The 16,233-nt window shown below is 45.9% G+C and overlaps 1 protein-coding gene and 1 long non-coding RNA gene across 46 annotated transcripts in view; one reads left to right on the top strand and one right to left on the bottom strand.

Annotated features, from left to right (window-relative positions):
- Positions 1-2,681: 2,681 nt before the first annotated feature.
- LOC127929795 (uncharacterized) lies at positions 2,682-4,335 on the top strand. 44 transcript variants are annotated; one of them, XR_008136340.1, is made up of 7 exons: positions 2,800-2,938; positions 3,246-3,319; positions 3,420-3,604; positions 3,640-3,676; positions 3,948-3,984; positions 4,022-4,169; positions 4,207-4,335. It is a non-coding gene; the product is annotated as an uncharacterized LOC127929795 (long non-coding RNA). The 44 variants fall into 44 exon arrangements; XR_008136319.1 differs by lacking the exon at positions 3,640-3,676 and adding an exon at positions 3,734-3,807 and having other exon boundaries at positions 3,911-3,984; XR_008136327.1 differs by lacking the exon at positions 3,640-3,676 and adding an exon at positions 3,734-3,807 and having other exon boundaries at positions 3,911-3,984; positions 4,059-4,169.
- The window catches only part of LOC127929794 (endothelin receptor type B-like), a 57,676-nt gene continuing 45,329 nt past the window's right edge, over positions 3,887-16,233 (bottom strand). For both annotated transcript variants that reach the window (XM_052518164.1, XM_052518165.1), the window contains exons 6-8: positions 5,746-5,879; positions 5,544-5,652; positions 3,887-4,624 (exon numbers count right to left, since the gene is read on the bottom strand). In XM_052518164.1, the coding sequence (XP_052374124.1) occupies positions 4,367-4,624; positions 5,544-5,652; positions 5,746-5,879 (501 nt within the window). In that variant the 3' untranslated portion in view covers positions 3,887-4,366. The remainder of the gene's footprint in view (positions 4,625-5,543; positions 5,653-5,745; positions 5,880-16,233) is intronic.

Raw genomic sequence — 16,233 nt, forward strand, 5'->3', positions numbered from 1 at the left:
TCACACAATGCCCAGATGTCTCAAGTTTTGAGGGAGCGTACAATTGACATGCTGAGGTGCTGAGAAGTATTTATGTCTGTAATAAAGCCCTTTTGTGGGGAAAAAAATATAATTTAGATTGGCTGGGCCTGGCTGCCCAGTGGGTGGGCCTATCCCCTCTGTGCCCCTGCCCAGTGGGTGGGCCTATCCCCTCTGTGCCCCTGCCCAGTGGGTGGGCCTATCCCCTCTGTGCCCCTGCCCAGTGGGTGGGCCTATCCCCTCTGTGCCCCTGCCCAGTGGGTGGGCCTATCCCCTCTGTGCCCCTGCCCAGTGGGTGGGCCTATCCCCTCTGTGCCCCTGCCCAGTGGGTGCCCCTGCCCAGTGGGTGGGCCTATCCCCTCTGTGCCCCTGCCCAGTGGGTGGGCCTATCCCCTCTGTGCCCCTTCCCAGTGGGTGGGCCTATCCCCTCTGTGCCCCTGCCCAGTGGGTGGGCCTATCCCCTCTGTGCCCCTGCCCAGTGGGTGGGCCTATCCCCTCTGTGCCCCTGCCCAGTGGGTAGGCCTATCCCCTCTGTGCCCCAGAGTTATATTATTCTGAGGGTTGACTGTAACCATATTGGATCCAGAGTTATATTATTCTGAGGGTTGACTGTAACCATATTGGATCTAGAGTTATATTATTCTGAGGGTTGACTGTAACCATATTGGATCCAGAGTTATATTATTCTGAGGGTTGACTCTAACCATATTGGGATCCAGAGTTATATTATTCTGAGGGTTGACTCTAACCATATTGGATCCAGAGTTATATTATTCTGAGGGTTGACTGTAACCATATTGGATCCAGAGTTATATTATTCTGAGGGTTGACTCTAACCATATTGGGATCCAGAGAGTTTGAAACCACAATGTGATAAAATAGTATTTATTGCTGCATTAGATACAGGCAGGTTAGTTATACAGGTAATAGATACAGGTATAGGTTCAATAGAAAAGCTTTGTTAATATGAAAAACTCCAGCAATAGTTATATTTGACATAATAGGAAAAAACATTGGTAAAGTAAATATATATGATGATAATCACAACATAGAATACAGTATTTGTAAAGATAAGTGGTAATAATTTGGACAGTTTGAAAAAATGTCTTGCAATAAGATATTTTTTTATAAAAATACATCTGAAGGCACTCAGGCAATCTTTAGACCAAGTTGGAAGCTGTATACATACTGGTGGGAAGGCTATATTCGGGTTACAAAATGACGCTAACTTTCCCCAAAATCCCCAGGTTTTCCAGACATTCCGGTTTGGAAGATTCCCAGAATCAGGAGAGAATAGGCCTAGACAGGAAATCCAGAATCCACCAACCAGGACTTTGGGAAAACCTGGTAATTTTGAGAAAGTTCTGGGAACTTTGCAACCTCAGGTAAGGCTTTCTACAGAGGACCACTAGCTGTAAGAAGACGAAACAACAGCATACACAGATCTTAACATGATCATAACAGTATTACAGAGATTTACCTGTCGCTTGTTAACGGTCTTTGTGAAGTCAATCCGACCGCATGACTCTAATGTGCCATGGCATTTCATCTCTGTCCTCTCCTGGCTCTGCTCTGTGCTGTGTATCACATGATGATCCAGCCCTGCAGACATTAAGTTGGCCCCTCTCTGTCTGATGCCAGTATTGAGATAAACCTTGTCTGCTACTGTGAGAAACACTAGCTTTTGTCTGGTCTGGTCATCATGTGTAACTCAACATCTAATTCAGATGTCAGTATGGTAAGTATTAAGGCTAGCCTGGCTTCACTCCATGGTACGTATTAGGGATAGCTTTAATTTGTTTCACTCCATGGTAAGTATTAGGGATAGCTTTGCTTGGGGATACCTTTAATTTGCTTCACTCCATGGTAAGTATTAGGGATAGCTTTGCTTTGCTTCCCGCCATGGTAAGTATTAGGGCTAGCTTTGCTTCCCTCCATGGTAAGTATTAGGGATAGCTTTGCTTAGGGATACCTTTAATTTGCTTCCCTCCATGGTAAGTATTAGGGATAGCTTTGCTTCCCTCCATGGTAAGTATTAGGGATAGCTTTGCCTTGCTTCCCTCCATGGTAAGTATTAGGGATAGCTTTGCTTTGCTTCCCTCCATGGTAAGTATTAGGGATAGCTTTGCTTCACTCCATGGTAGGTATTAGGGCTAGCTTTGCTTTGCTTCCCTCCATGGTAAGTATTAGGGATAGCTTTGCTTTGCTTCCCTCCATGGTAAGTATTAGGGATAGCTTTGCTTCCCTCCATGGTAAGTATTAGGGATAGCTTTGCTTCCCTCCATGGTAAGTATTAGGGATAGCTTTGCTTTGCTTCCCTCCATGGTAAGTATTAGGGATAGCTTTGCTTCCCTCCATGGTAAGTATTAGGGATAGCTTTGCTTCCCTCCATGGTAAGTATTAGGGATAGCTTTGCTTTGCTTCACTCCATGGTAAGTATTAGGGATAGCTTTGCTTTGCTTCCCTCCATGGTAAGTATTAGGGATAGCTTTGCTTCCCTCCATGGTAAGTATTAGGGATAACTTTGCTTCCCTCCATGGTAAGTATTAGGGATAGCTTTGCTTTGCTTCAATCCATGGTAAGTATTAGGGCTAGCTTGGGTCATTGGTTTGTTTTCGTCTGATGCAGGCTGTCTGTTTCATTGCTACACAGTGATGTCACAGCATTGTCAACCCGTCAGTCCCAGTAAGAACAAGTGACTGGGAATGGGGCCAAGGGAGAGAGGATGGGGCTGGGTTAGGTTGGGTTTGGAAGGAGAGGGGATGGGTCTGGGTTAGGTTGGGTTAAGAAGGAGGGGGGATGGGGCTAGGTTGGGTTTAGAAGGAGGGGGGATGGGGCAGGGTTAGGTTGGGTTTAGAAGGAGAGGGGTTGGGACTGGGTTAGGTTGGGTTTAGAAGGAGAGGGGATGGGACTGGGTTAGGTTGGGTTTAGAAGGAGAGAGGATGGGACTGGGTTTAGGGAGAGGGATGGGGCTTGGGTTTTTAGAAGGAGAGGGGATGGGACTGGGTTAGGTTGGGTTTAGAAGGAGAGGGGATGGGACTGGGTTAGGTTGGGTTTAGAAGGAGAGGGGATGGGGATGGGACTGGGTTAGGTTGGGTTTAGAAGGAGGGGGATGGGGCTGGGTTAGGTTGGGTTTAGAAGGAGAGGGGATGGGGCTGGGTTAGGTTGGGTTTAGAAGGGAGGGGCTGGGTTAGGGGGGTTAGGTTGGGTTTATGGGACTGGGTTAGGTTGGGTTTAGAAGGAGAGGGGATGGGACTGGGTTAGGTTGGGTTTAGAAGGAGAGGGGATGGGACTGGGTTAGGTTGGGTTTAGAAGGAGAGGGGATGGGGGGTTAGGTTGGGTTTAGAAGGAGAGGGGGGGCTGGGTTGGGTTTAGAAGGAGAGGGGATGGGACTGGGTTAGGTTGGGTTTAGAAGGAGAGGGGATGGGACTGGGTTAGGTTGGGTTTAGAAGGAGAGGGGATGGGGCTGGGTTAGGTTGGGTTTAGAAGGAGAGGGGATGGGACTGGGTTAGGTTGGGTTTAGAAGGAGAGGGGATGGGGCTGGGTTAGGTTGGGTTTAGAAGGAGAGGGGATGGGGCTGGGTTAGGTTGGGTTTAGAAGGAGGGGATGGGACTGGGTTAGGTTGGGTTTAGAAGGAGAGGGGATGGGGCTGGGTTAGGTGGGTTTAGAAGGAGAGAGGATGGGTTTAGAAGGAGAGGGGATGGGGCTGGGTTAGGTTGGGTTTAGAAGGAGAGGGGATGGGGCTGGGTTAGGTTGGGTTTAGAAGGAGAGGGGATGGGGCTGGGTTAGGTTGGGTTTAGAAGGAGGATGGGGCTGGGTTAGGGGCTGGGTTAGGTTGGGTTTAGAAGGAGAGGGGATGGGTTTAGAAGGAGAGGGGATGGGGCTGGGTTAGGTTGGGTTTAGATGGAGAGGGGATGGGGCTGGGTTAGGTTGGGTTTAGAAGGAGAGGGGATGGGACTGGGTTAGGTTGGGTTTAGAAGGAGAGGGGATGGGGCTGGGTTAGGTTGGGTTTAGAAGGAGAGGGGATGGGGCTGGGTTAGGTTGGGTTTAGAAGGAGAGGGGATGGGGCTGGGTTAGGTTGGGTTTAGAAGGAGAGGGGATGGGACTGGGTTAGGTTGGGTTTAGAAGGAGAGGGGATGGGACTGGGTTAGGTTGGGTTTAGAAGGAGAGGGGATGGGGCTGGGTTAGGTTGGGTTTAGAAGGAGAGGGGATGGGACTGGGTTAGGTTGGGTTTAGAAGGAGAGGGGATGGGACTGGGTTAGGTTGGGTTGGGTTTAGAAGGAGGGGGATGGGGCTGGGTTGGGTTGGGTTTAGCTGGACTGGACAGGAGGGAAGGGCTAGTGTGTGTTCATGCATGAATGTGTGTGTGTGTGTGTGTGTGTGTGTGTGTGTGTGTGTGTGTGTGTGTGTGTGTGTGTGTGTGTGTGTGTGTGTGTGTGTGTGTGTGTGTGTGTGTGTGTGTGTGTGTGTAGGTGGAGGTGTATTTCTGACTGGAACGAGAGCTTGTTCTGTCGAGTTCGTTGCCATGACAGCTTCCCTTCCAGCGGACACCGCCTCTCTCTGGAATCACATTCCTGCTCCTTGTACACCAGCAGCACAGACAAGACTACAGACACATAAATACGAGTTAGATTCAATGCCTCAGCTTTAGTTTCTATCTGAATGTTGGTACATTGCAATCCCTTTATCTCTTTCATGAAATGGAGGTAGAGGGTTCATAACAGCTGCAGATTAAATAGAGGTAGAGGGTTCATGACAGCTGCAGATTAAATAGAGGTAGAGGGTTCATGACAGCTGCAGATTAAATAGAGGTAGAGGGTTCATGACAGCTGCAGATTAAATAGAGGTAGAGGATTCATAACAGCTGCAGATTAAATAGAGGTAGAGGGTTCATAACAGCTGCAGATTAAATAGAGGTAGAGGATTCATAACAGCTGCAGATTAAATAGAGGTAGAGGGTTCATAACAGCTGCAGATTAAATAGAGGTAGAGGGTTCATAACAGCTGCAGATTAAATAGAGGTAGAGGATTCATAACAGCTGCAGATTAAATAGAGGTAGAGGATTCATAACAGCTGCAGATTAAATAGAGGTAGAGGGTTCATAACAGCTGCAGATTAAATAGAGGTAGAGGGTTCATGACAGCTGCAGATTAAATAGAGGTAGAGGGTTCATGACAGCTGCAGATTAAATAGAGGTAGAGGGTTCATGACAGCTGCAGATTAAATAGAGGTAGAGGGTTCATAACAGCTGCAGATTAAATAGAGGTAGAGGGTTCATGACAGCTGCAGATTAAATAGAGGTAGAGGGTTCATGACAGCTGCAGATTAAATAGAGGTAGAGGGTTCATGACAGCTGCAGATTAAATAGAGGTAGAGGGTTCATGACAGCTGCAGATTAAATAGAGGTAGAGGGTTCATGACAGCTGCAGATTAAATAGAGGTAGAGGATTCATAACAGCTGCAGATTAAATAGAGGTTTTCGTTTTCCATTTCTGCAGACAGCTGTATGATAAAATACTCTCACCTTGAAACAGTTTTTGAACTTCTGGCTGACGAAGTAGAGAGCGACAGGGTTGATACAGGAGTTGAGAGACGCCATGTTGATACCGATATAATCCATCACTAGCAGGAAACTACAGGGGTTATAGATCAGGGGTCAGCATCACATCGACAGGAAGTCAGGAACCACAGAACAATGGACCACCGGGCAGGCATGGTGTGTGTACCTGAGTAGTTCACAGCGGTTGGGGTCGTTCTGATCATAGATCGTTTTCTTCAGGATGCGGCTGAGATGGAGCGGTAGCCAGCACAGTGCAAAGATCACCACCAAGCAGAAGACTGTCTTAGCCACCTCGCGACGCTACACAGACACATACAGGGTTAGGCTTTTACACAGCATGTATATCACATAGGTTATCAGAGTTCATATATTTGATGACAGCAGAGATTGCTGAGTTTATTTTTAACGTCTTTTTGTGAAAAGGTCATGTGAAGAAGGCTCCCTCTGGGCTGCTGTTATATACTGTACACACACACACTACCACATGCTGTTCGAAAGAATTCAAGCTCAGAGGCCCCGCTGTTGCAAAACAAAAACATGAAAAAATCCTGTGAATTTTCATGTGAATAATTTATATTTGTTATTATTTTACATGAGTCCCCACGTTTATTTTTTTTACCACTAACCCAGCTGTATCTGGTCTCCCATCCTGGGACCAACCAGGACCCTGCTCTAGCTTCAGAAACAAACCAGCAGTGAGATGCAAGGTGCTACGTTGCTGGAATGAATGAGCCAAAACTTACAACTGGAGAAAAGCAAGCAAAGGCTGAGTAACAACTAAAGATAGGGGAAACTACAGGAAAGTAACAACTAAAGACAGGGGAAACTACAGGAAAGTAACAACTAAAGATAGGGGAAACTACAGGAAAGTAACAACTAAAGACAGGGGAAACTACAGGAAAGCAACAGCTAAAGATAGGGGAAACTACAGGAAAGTAACAACTAAAGACAGGGGAAACTACAGGAAAGTAACAACTAAAGACAGGGGAAACTACAGGAAAGTAACAACTAAAGATAGGGGAAACTGTAGGAAAGTAACAACTAAAGACAGGGGAAACTACAGGAAAGTAACAACTAAAGACAGGGGAAACTACAGTAAAGTAACAACTAAAGATAGGGGAAACTACAGGAAAGTAACAACTAAAGACAGGGGAAACTACAGGAAAGTAACAACTAAAGACAGGGGAAACTACAGGAAAGTAACAACTAAAGACAGGGGAAACTACAGGAAAGTAACAACTAAAGATAGGGGAAACTGTAGGAAAGTAACAACTAAAGACAGGGGAAACTGTAGGAAAGTAACAACTAAAGATAGGGGAAACTGTAGGAAAGTAACAACTAAAGACAGGGGAAACTACAGGAAAGTAACAACTAAAGACAGGGGAAACTACAGTAAAGTAACAACTAAAGATAGGGGAAACTACAGGAAATACAGGGGAAACAGGGAAACTACAGGAATGTAACAACTAAAGATAGGGGAAACTACAGGAAAGTAACAACTAAAGACAGGGGAAACTACAGGAAAGTAACAACTAAAGATAGGGAAAACTACAGGAAAGTAACAACTAAAGATAGGGAAACTACAGGAAAGTAACAACTAAAGATAGGGGAAACTACAGGAAAGTAACAACTAAAGATAGGGAAACTACAGGAAAGTAACAACCAAAGATAAAGACAGGGGAAACTACAGGAAAGTAAAACTAAAACTAAACTACAGGGGAAACTAAAGACAGGGAAAGTAACAACTAAAGACAGGGGAAACTAAAAGTAACAACTAAAGATAGGGAAACTACAGGAAAGTGTTTTATTTAATCGCTTATTATTACAAAATAAATAATTTTGCTTCCAACAATTCATTAGTTCTAATTTCAAAATGAAACTACAGGAAAGTAACAACTAAAGATAGGGGAAACTACGGGAAAGTAACAACTAAAGACAGGGGAAACTACAGGAAAGTAACAACTAAAGACAGCTCAAGCTTAACATTGTTGTCATCTATCGCCCGCAGGTGCCCTTGGAGAGTCCCTCAATGAGCTAGACACCTCGGAGAGTTCCTCAATGAGCTAGACACCTTGGAGAGTTCCTCAATGAGCTAGACACCTTGGAGAGTTCCTCAATGAGCTAGACACCTTGGAGAGTTCCTCAATGAGCTAGACACCTTGGAGAGTTCCTCAATGAGCTAGACACCTTGGAGAGTTCCTCAATGAGCTAGACACCTTGGAGAGTTCCTCAATGAGCTAGACACCTCGGAGAGTTCCTCAATGAGCTAGACACCTCGGAGAGTTCCTCAAAGAGCTAGACACCTCGGAGAGTTCCTCAATGAGCTAGACACCTCGGAGAGTTCCTCAATGAGCTAGACACCTCGGAGAGTTCCTCAATGAGCTAGACACCTCGGAGAGTTCCTCAATGAGCTAGACACCTCGGAGAGTTCCTCAATGAGCTAGACACCTTGGAGAGTTCCTCAATGAGCAAGACACCTTGGACAGTTCCTCAATGAGCTAGACACCGTGGAGAGTTCCTCAATGAGCTAGACACCTTGGAGAGTTCCTCAATGAGCTTGACACCTTGGAGAGTTCCTCAATGAGCTAGACACCTTGGAGAGTTCCTCAATGAGCTAGACACCTTGGAGAGTTCCTCAATGAGCTAGACACCTTGGAGAGTTCCTCAATGAGCTAGACACCTTGGAGAGTTCCTCAATGAGCTAGACACCTTGGAGAGTTCCTCAATGAGCTAGACACCTTGGAGAGTTCCTCAATGAGCTAGACACCTTGGAGAGTTCCTCAATGAGCTAGACACCTTGGAGAGTTCCTCAATGAGCTAGACACCTTGGAGAGTTCCTCAATGAGCTAGACACCTTGGAGAGTTCCTCAATGAGCTAGACACCTTGGAGAGTTCCTCAATGAGCTAGACACCTTGGAGAGTTCCTCAATGAGCTAGACACCTTGGAGAGTTCCTCAATGAGCTAGACACCTTGGAGAGTCCCTCAATGAGCTAGACACCGTGGAGAGTTCCTCAATGAGCTTGACACCTTGGAGAGTTCCTCAATGAGCTAGACACCTTGGAGAGTTCCTCAATGAGCTAGACACAACTCTTTCCCATCCTTGCCTCTTTTGACCTTTGGTCTCTGATCACTCGGCATTCAACAACATAGTACCCTCCAAGCTCGTCATCAAGCTCGAGACCCTGGGTCTCGACCCCGCCCTGTGCAACTGGGTACTGGACTTCCTGACGGGCCGCCCCCAGGTGGTGAGGGTAGGCAACAACATCTCCTTCCCGCTGATCCTCAACACGGGGGCCCCACAAGGGTGCGTTCTGAGCCCTCTCCTGTACTCCCTGTTCACCCACGACTGCGTGGCCACGCAAAGCTTCCAACTCAATCATCAAGTTTGCGGACGACACAACAGTGGTAGGCTTGATTACCAACAACGACGAGACGGCCTACAGGGAGGAGGTGAGGGCCCTCGGAGTGTGGTGTCAGGAAAATAACCTCACACTCAATGTCAACAAAACTAAGGAGATGATTGTGGACTTCAGGAAACAGCAGAGGGAACACCCCCCCATCCACATCGATGGAACAGTAGTGGAGAGGGTAGCAAGTTTTAAGTTCCTCGGCATACACATCACAGACAAACTGAATTGGTCCACTCACACTGACAGCGTCGTGAAGAAGGCGCAGCAGTGCCTCTTCAACCTCAGGAGGCTGAAGAAATTCGGTTTGTCACCAAAAGCACTCACAAACTTCTACAGATGCACAATCGAGAGCATCCTGGCGGGCTGTATCACCGCCTGGTACGGCAACTGCTCCGCCCTCAACCGTAAGGCTCTCCAGAGGGTAGTGAGGTCTGCACAACGCATCACCGGGGGCAAACTACCTGCCCTCCAGGACACCTACACCACCCGATGTTACAGGAAGGCCATAAAGATCATCAAGGACATCAACCACCCGAGCCACTGCCTGTTCACCCCGCTATCATCCAGAAGGCGAGGTCAGTACAGGTGCATCAAAGCTGGGACCGAGAGACTGAAAAACAGCTTCTATCTCAAGGCCATCAGACTGTTAAACAGCCACCACTAACATTGTGTGGCTGCTGCCAACACACTGACATTGACACTGACCCAACTCCAGCCACTTTAATAATGGGAATTGATGGGAAATGATGTAAATATATCACTAGCCACTTTAAACAATGCTACCTTATATAATGTTACTTACCCTACATTATTCATCTCATATGCATACGTATATACTGTACTCTATATCATCGACTGCATCCTTATGTAATACATGTATCACTAGCCACTTTAACTATGCCACTTTGTTTACTTTGTCTACATACTCATCTCATATGCATATACTGTACTCGATACCATCTACTGTATGCTGCCCTGTACCATCACTCATTCATATATCCTTATGTACATATTCCTTATCCCCTTACACTGTGTATAAGACAGTAGTTTTGGAATTGTTAGTTAGATTACTTGTTGGTTATCACTGCATTGTCGGAACTAGAAGCACAAGCATTTCGCTACACTCGCATTAACATCTGCTAACCATGTGTATGTGACAAATATAATTTTATTTGATTTGATTTGACTACTTTGTTTCCTTTTCAATCTCCCTTTCCTCCAACCCTAACCACTCAGCTCCTACCCAGATGGTCATTGTCCATCACAATCTTCGCTCTCTCTCTCCCACTACTTTCTCCTCTTCTATCTTATCAACTCTCCCTTCTGTTAAATCCTTCTCCCTTCTGTCTCCTGATTCTGTCTCTTCGACCCCACACTCCTCCCTTTCCACATCCTATGACACACACTGTCCCCTTTACTCCAGGCCGGCTCTGCCCTTCCCTCCTGTTCCGTGGCTGAGTGACTCCTAACGAGTCTACAGAACAGGGCTGCAGGCAGCTGAATGACTCATTACGAGCTTACAGAACAGGGCTGCAGGCAGCTGAATGACTCATTACGAGCTTACAGAACAGGGCTGCAGGCAGCTGAGTGACTCAGCTTACAGAACAGGGCTGCAGGCAGCTGAGTGACTCATTGTGAGCTTACGGAACAGGGCTGCAGGCAGCTGAATGACTCAGCTTACAGAACAGGGCTGCAGGCAGCTGAGTGACTCATTGTGAGCTTACGGAACAGGGCTGCAGGCAGCTGAATGACTCATTACGAGCTTACAGAACAGGGCTGCAGGCAGCTGAGTGACTCAGTTTACAGAACAGGGCTGCAGGCAGCTGAGTGACTCATTGTGAGCTTACGGAACAGGGCTGCAGGCAGCTGAGTGACTCATTATGAGCTTACAGAACAGGGCTGCAGGCAGCTGAATGACTCATTACGAGCTTACAGAACAGGGCTGCAGGCAGCTGAGTGAAAATGGAGGAAAACTAAATAATTATTTTACTCCCTCTTCTCTTCCTTCTGTTCCTCTGTATCTGCTGCTAAAGCCACTTTCTAACACTCTAAATGTCAAGCTTCTGCCTCTAATCCTAAGAAATGATTTTCCACCTTCCCCTCCCTTCTCAATCCTCCACCCCCTCCTCCTATCTCTTTGCGGACGACTTTGTCAAACACTTTGAAAAGAAGGTTGACGACATCCGCTCCTCATTCACTCATCCTATTGAGTCCACTGGTCCCACTGACAAAGAACTACCCTACCCCTTGACCTCTTTCTCTCCTCTCTCTCCTGATGAAAATCTGTGACTCGTGAGGTCTGGCCACCTGACAACCTGCCCACTTGACCCCATCCACTCCTCCCTTCTCCAGACCATCTCTGGAGACCTTCTCCCATTCCTCACTTCCCTCATCAACTCATCCCTGACCACTGGCAACGTCCCCTCTGACTTCAAAATGGCAGAGTCGCTCCCCTCCTCAAGAAACCAGCACTCGACTCATCAGACGTCAAAAACTACAGACCTGTATCCCTTCTTTCTTTTCTTTCCAAAACACTTGAGCGTGCTGTCTCTAACCAACTCTCTCGCTATCTCTTTCAGAACAATATTCTAGATCCTAACCTTCAAGACGGGTCACTCAACCCAGACTGCTCTCCTCTATGTCACGGAGGCTCTCCACACTTCCAAGCTGACTCTCTCTCGGTTCTCATCCTCCTAGATCTATCCGCTGCCTTCGACACGTGAACCATCAGGTCCTCCTCTCCATCCTCTCAGGGCTGGGCGTCTCAGGCTCTGCCTCCTCCAACATAATCCAGGTAGAATCAGGAATTCCCCAGGGCAGCTGTCTAGGCCCATTACTGGTAGAATCAGGAATTCCCCAGGGCAGCTGTCTAGGCTCATTACTGTAGAATCAGGAATTCCCCAGGGCAGCTGTCTAGGTCCATTTCTTTTCCCAATCTTTACTAACGACATGTCATTGGCTTTGAGTAAAGCCAGTATGTCTATGTATAAGGATGACTCCCCACTATACATGGCAGCTACTACAGCGACTGAAATGACTGCAACACTTAACTTCTCTAGGGTGGGGGGCAGCATTTGGAATTTTGGATGAAAAGCATGCCCAAATTAAACTGCCTTCTACCCAGAAGGCCCAGAATATAGGATATGCATATAATTAGTAAAAAACACTCTAAAGTTTCCAAAACTTTTCAAATAATGTCTGTGAGTATAACAGAACTGATTTGGCAGGAGAAAAATCCATTTAGGAAGTAGGATTAGATTTTTTTTGTAGTTTTTTGCCATTACAGTATCCATTGACTTAGAACTCAAATGGCAGTTTCTATGCCTTCCACTAGATGTCAACAGTCTTTAGAAATTGTTTCAGGCTTCTTTTCTGAAAAATGAGGGAGTAAGAGCAGTCTGGATGAGTGGACCCTACCGTGTCACAGAGCTTTTTCATGCTCGCGACCGAGAGAGTGCCTTTCTTGTTTACCTTTTATATTGACGACGTTATTGTCCGGTTGAAATATTATTGATTATTTAGGCTAAAAACAAACTGAGGATTGAATATAAACATAGTTTGACATCTTTATATGAACTTTACGGATACAATTTGGATTTTTTGTCTGCCTGTTGTGACTGCGTTTGAGCCTGTGGATTACTGAAGAAAACGTGTGAACAAAACTGAGGTTTTTGGATATAAAGAGAGACTTTATCGAACAAAAGGAACATTTATTGAATAAATGAATGTCTTCAGAGTGCAAACATATGAAGATCATCAAAGGTAAGTGATTCATTTTCTCTCTATTTCTGACTTGTGTAACTCTTCTACTTGGCTGGTTACTGTTTGTAATGATTTGTCTGCTGGGCTATGTTCTCAAATAATTGTAAGGTATGCTTTCGCCGTAAAGCATTTTTAAAATCTGACACCGTGGTTGGATTCACAAGAAGTTAACATTTAAACCTATGTAAAATAGTTGTATCTTTTCTGAATCGTTATAATGAGTATTTCTGGATTTGAATTTGGCGCTCTGCAATCACTGGATGTTGGCCAGGTGGGACGCGATCCCTACCATAGAGAGGTTAACAAATAGTTTGTTAGTTTCAAAGTGGGTGGCAAGGAATAAGTTAGTCCTAAATATTTCTAAAACTAAAAGCATTGTATTTGTGACAAATCATTCACTAAAAACCTAAACCTCAACTAAATCTTGTAATAAATAATGTGGAAATTGAGCAAGTTGAGGTGACTAAACTGCTCGGAGTAACCCTGGATTGTAAACTGTCATGGTAAAAAGCATATTGATACAACAGTAGCTAAGATGGGGAGAAGTCTGTCCATAATAAAGCGCTGCTCTACCTTTTTAACATCAACAAGGCAGGTCCTACAGGCCCTAGTTTTGTCGCACCTGAACTATTGTTCAGTCGTGTGGTCAGGTGCCACGAAAATATGTTTTTAAATGTATAACTGCCTTAATTTTGCTGTACTCCAGGAAGAGTAGCTGCTTCCTTGGCAGAACTAATGAGGATCCATAATAAATACAAATACACGGAGAGGATCTGTGTCTGCATCACGTACTCTCACTACTGGTGTCCCCCAGGATTCGGTTTTAGGCCCTCTCCTCTTCTCTCCATACACCAAGTCACTTGGCTCGGTCATATCCTCACAGGGTCTCTCCTATCATTGCTATGAGGATGACACTCAACTACTTTTCTCCTTCCCCCTTCTGACACCCAGGTGGCGACACGCATCTTTCCGTGCCTGGCAGATATCTCATCTTGGATTTCTGCCCACCACCTCAAGCTCAACCACAACAAGGTGGAGCTGCTCTTCCTCCCGGGAAGGTATGCCGCTCTCATAGAATGCAAAGAACCTTGGCGTGACCCTGGACAACACCCTGTCGTTTTCTGATAACATCAAAGGCCCGCTCCAAGAGCTACAGCATCAGTAGAGTACGACCTCACACAGGAAGCGGCGCAGGTCCTAATCCAGGCACAGGTCATCTCCTGTATACTGCAACTCATTGTTGGCTGGGCTCCCCGCCCTGAAACCCCTGCAGCTTGGGGAGCACGTGATGCCTCAGAGCTGAGCGTTGACAAACCGAGCTCTTCAATAGTTATAGGATAGGATAATAGTTATCCTATTATTACCTAAATAACAACGTTGAAACAATATTCTAACATCGCCAGATAAATTGTCAAGTATTTACTTTCCCAAAAAGCCGAGACGCAAAAAGGATGACCAAAACGTTGTTGATTGCCAAGAAAACGATAACGCTACAGCTAGCAAGATTAGCATAGCAAGATTAGCAAGATTAACTCTGAACATTCTTCCATTGACGACCTGAAATCCTCCCTGAATGATCTCCTTTTGAGAACGACTGAGGCTGAGTTGCGCATTAGCACAGTTGAAGATAACGTCACTAGACATGACCAGGTTCTGATAGAGCTGTAGAAGGACAATGTCTATCTCAAAAACAAGGTAGACCAGATGGAGAACCAGAGCAGACGTAGTAATATCCCTGTGTTATCAGATTGAAAGAGGACAGCAAGGGCTGTGACCCGGTCCGTTTCTTCACTCAATGGATCCATGATGTCCTAGGAGGAGGTCCTAGGATGAGGTCCTAGGAGGAGGCCCTAGGATGAGGTCCTAGGAGGAGGTCCTAGGAGGAGGTCCTAGGATGAGGTCCTAGGAGGGTCCTAGGAGGAGGTCCTAGGAGGAGGTCCTAGGATGAGGTCCTAGGAGGAGGTCCTAGGATGAGGTCCTAGGAGGAGGTCCTAGGATGAGGTCCTAGGAGGTCCTAGGATGAGGTCCTAGGAGGAGGTCCTAGGATGAGGTATAACCAACTTCACCAAGCCGTTGGAAATCGAACGCGCCAACAGAACAACACATCTTAAATCCAGTGAACACAATAAACTAAAGAGGGAATGTGTAGGACTAGTTTTTGCATGCATCCTCTTAACTCCAAAGGAAGAGGAACTGCAATTTTGATAAGTAGACACATCCCCTTCTGGCAGGTTTGTTTTGGTGCGGGGAATCAACAACACCATCTCTGATCCCTCTGGCAGGTTTGTTTTGGTGCAGGGGCATATGTTTTCAGAGTCAACAACACCATCTCTGATCCCTCTGGCAGGTTTGTTTTGGTGCAGGGGAATATGTTTTCAGAGTCAACAACACCATCTCTGATCCCTCTGGCAGGTTTGTTTTGGTGCAGGGGAATATGTTTTCAGAGTCAACAACACCATCTCTGATCCCTCTGGCAGGTTTGTTTTGGTGCAGGGACATATGTTTTCAGAGTCAACAACACCATCTCTGATCCCTCTGGCAGGTTTGTTTTGGTGCAGGGGAATATGTTTTCAGAGTCAACAACACCATCTCTGATCCCTCTGGCAGGTTTGTTTTGGTGCAGGGGAATATGTTTTCAGAGTCAACAACACCATCTCTGATCCCTCTGGCAGGTTTGTTTGTGCAGGGGAATATGTTTTCAGAGTCAACAACACCATCTCTGATCCCTCTGGCAGGTTTGTTTTGGTGCAGGGGCATATGTTTTCACAGTCTTGGACCCTATTGAATATTTATGCTCCTAACTTCGATGACCATATGTTTATTCAGAATGTCTTCCTTCAGGCTGCTCAAGCACCACCAGGATGGCTACTGGCTGGAGGAGATTTCAATTTTTGTTTAGATACAGTTCTTGATAGGTCTTCTGATAAACCCTCACTTCTTACCAAAGCCGGCAAGCTCACCATGTCATTCATGAAAGATCTCAATTTACTAGACATCTGGAGACAGTTGCACCCACAGGATAGGGACTACTCTTTTTATTCACACCCACACAACACATACACGCGTAGTTCACTTTTTACTTTCGACACAACTGTTTCATAGAGTGTTAGATACCGATTATCTTCCCAAATTGCTTAGTGACCATTCTCCTCTGGTATTATCAATCTCCATTCCTACCAAGGTAAATGGAGCATATAGATGGAGACTAAATTCTACACTCCTGAAGCAACCTGAATTTTGTGCATTCATCAAAGAGCAAATTAATATGTTTTACTTTGACAAACAAATCCTCCGCTCCTGACAGTTTCATTCTTTGGATTGCATTGAAAGCCTAGGGGACAGATCATTTCCTAAACGAAAGGGTTGAAGAGAAATACGGTGCGGAACTGAATGTCTTTGAATCTGAAATCTCTGAGCTCGAGGAAACCTACCAAAAAGGCCCGACTAAAAATCTACAGTGAGGGAAAAATGTATTTGATCC

This window comes from Oncorhynchus keta, chromosome 4 (assembly GCF_023373465.1).
Source record: "Oncorhynchus keta strain PuntledgeMale-10-30-2019 chromosome 4, Oket_V2, whole genome shotgun sequence".
In the NCBI taxonomy this organism is placed as follows: Eukaryota; Metazoa; Chordata; class Actinopteri; order Salmoniformes; family Salmonidae; genus Oncorhynchus; species Oncorhynchus keta.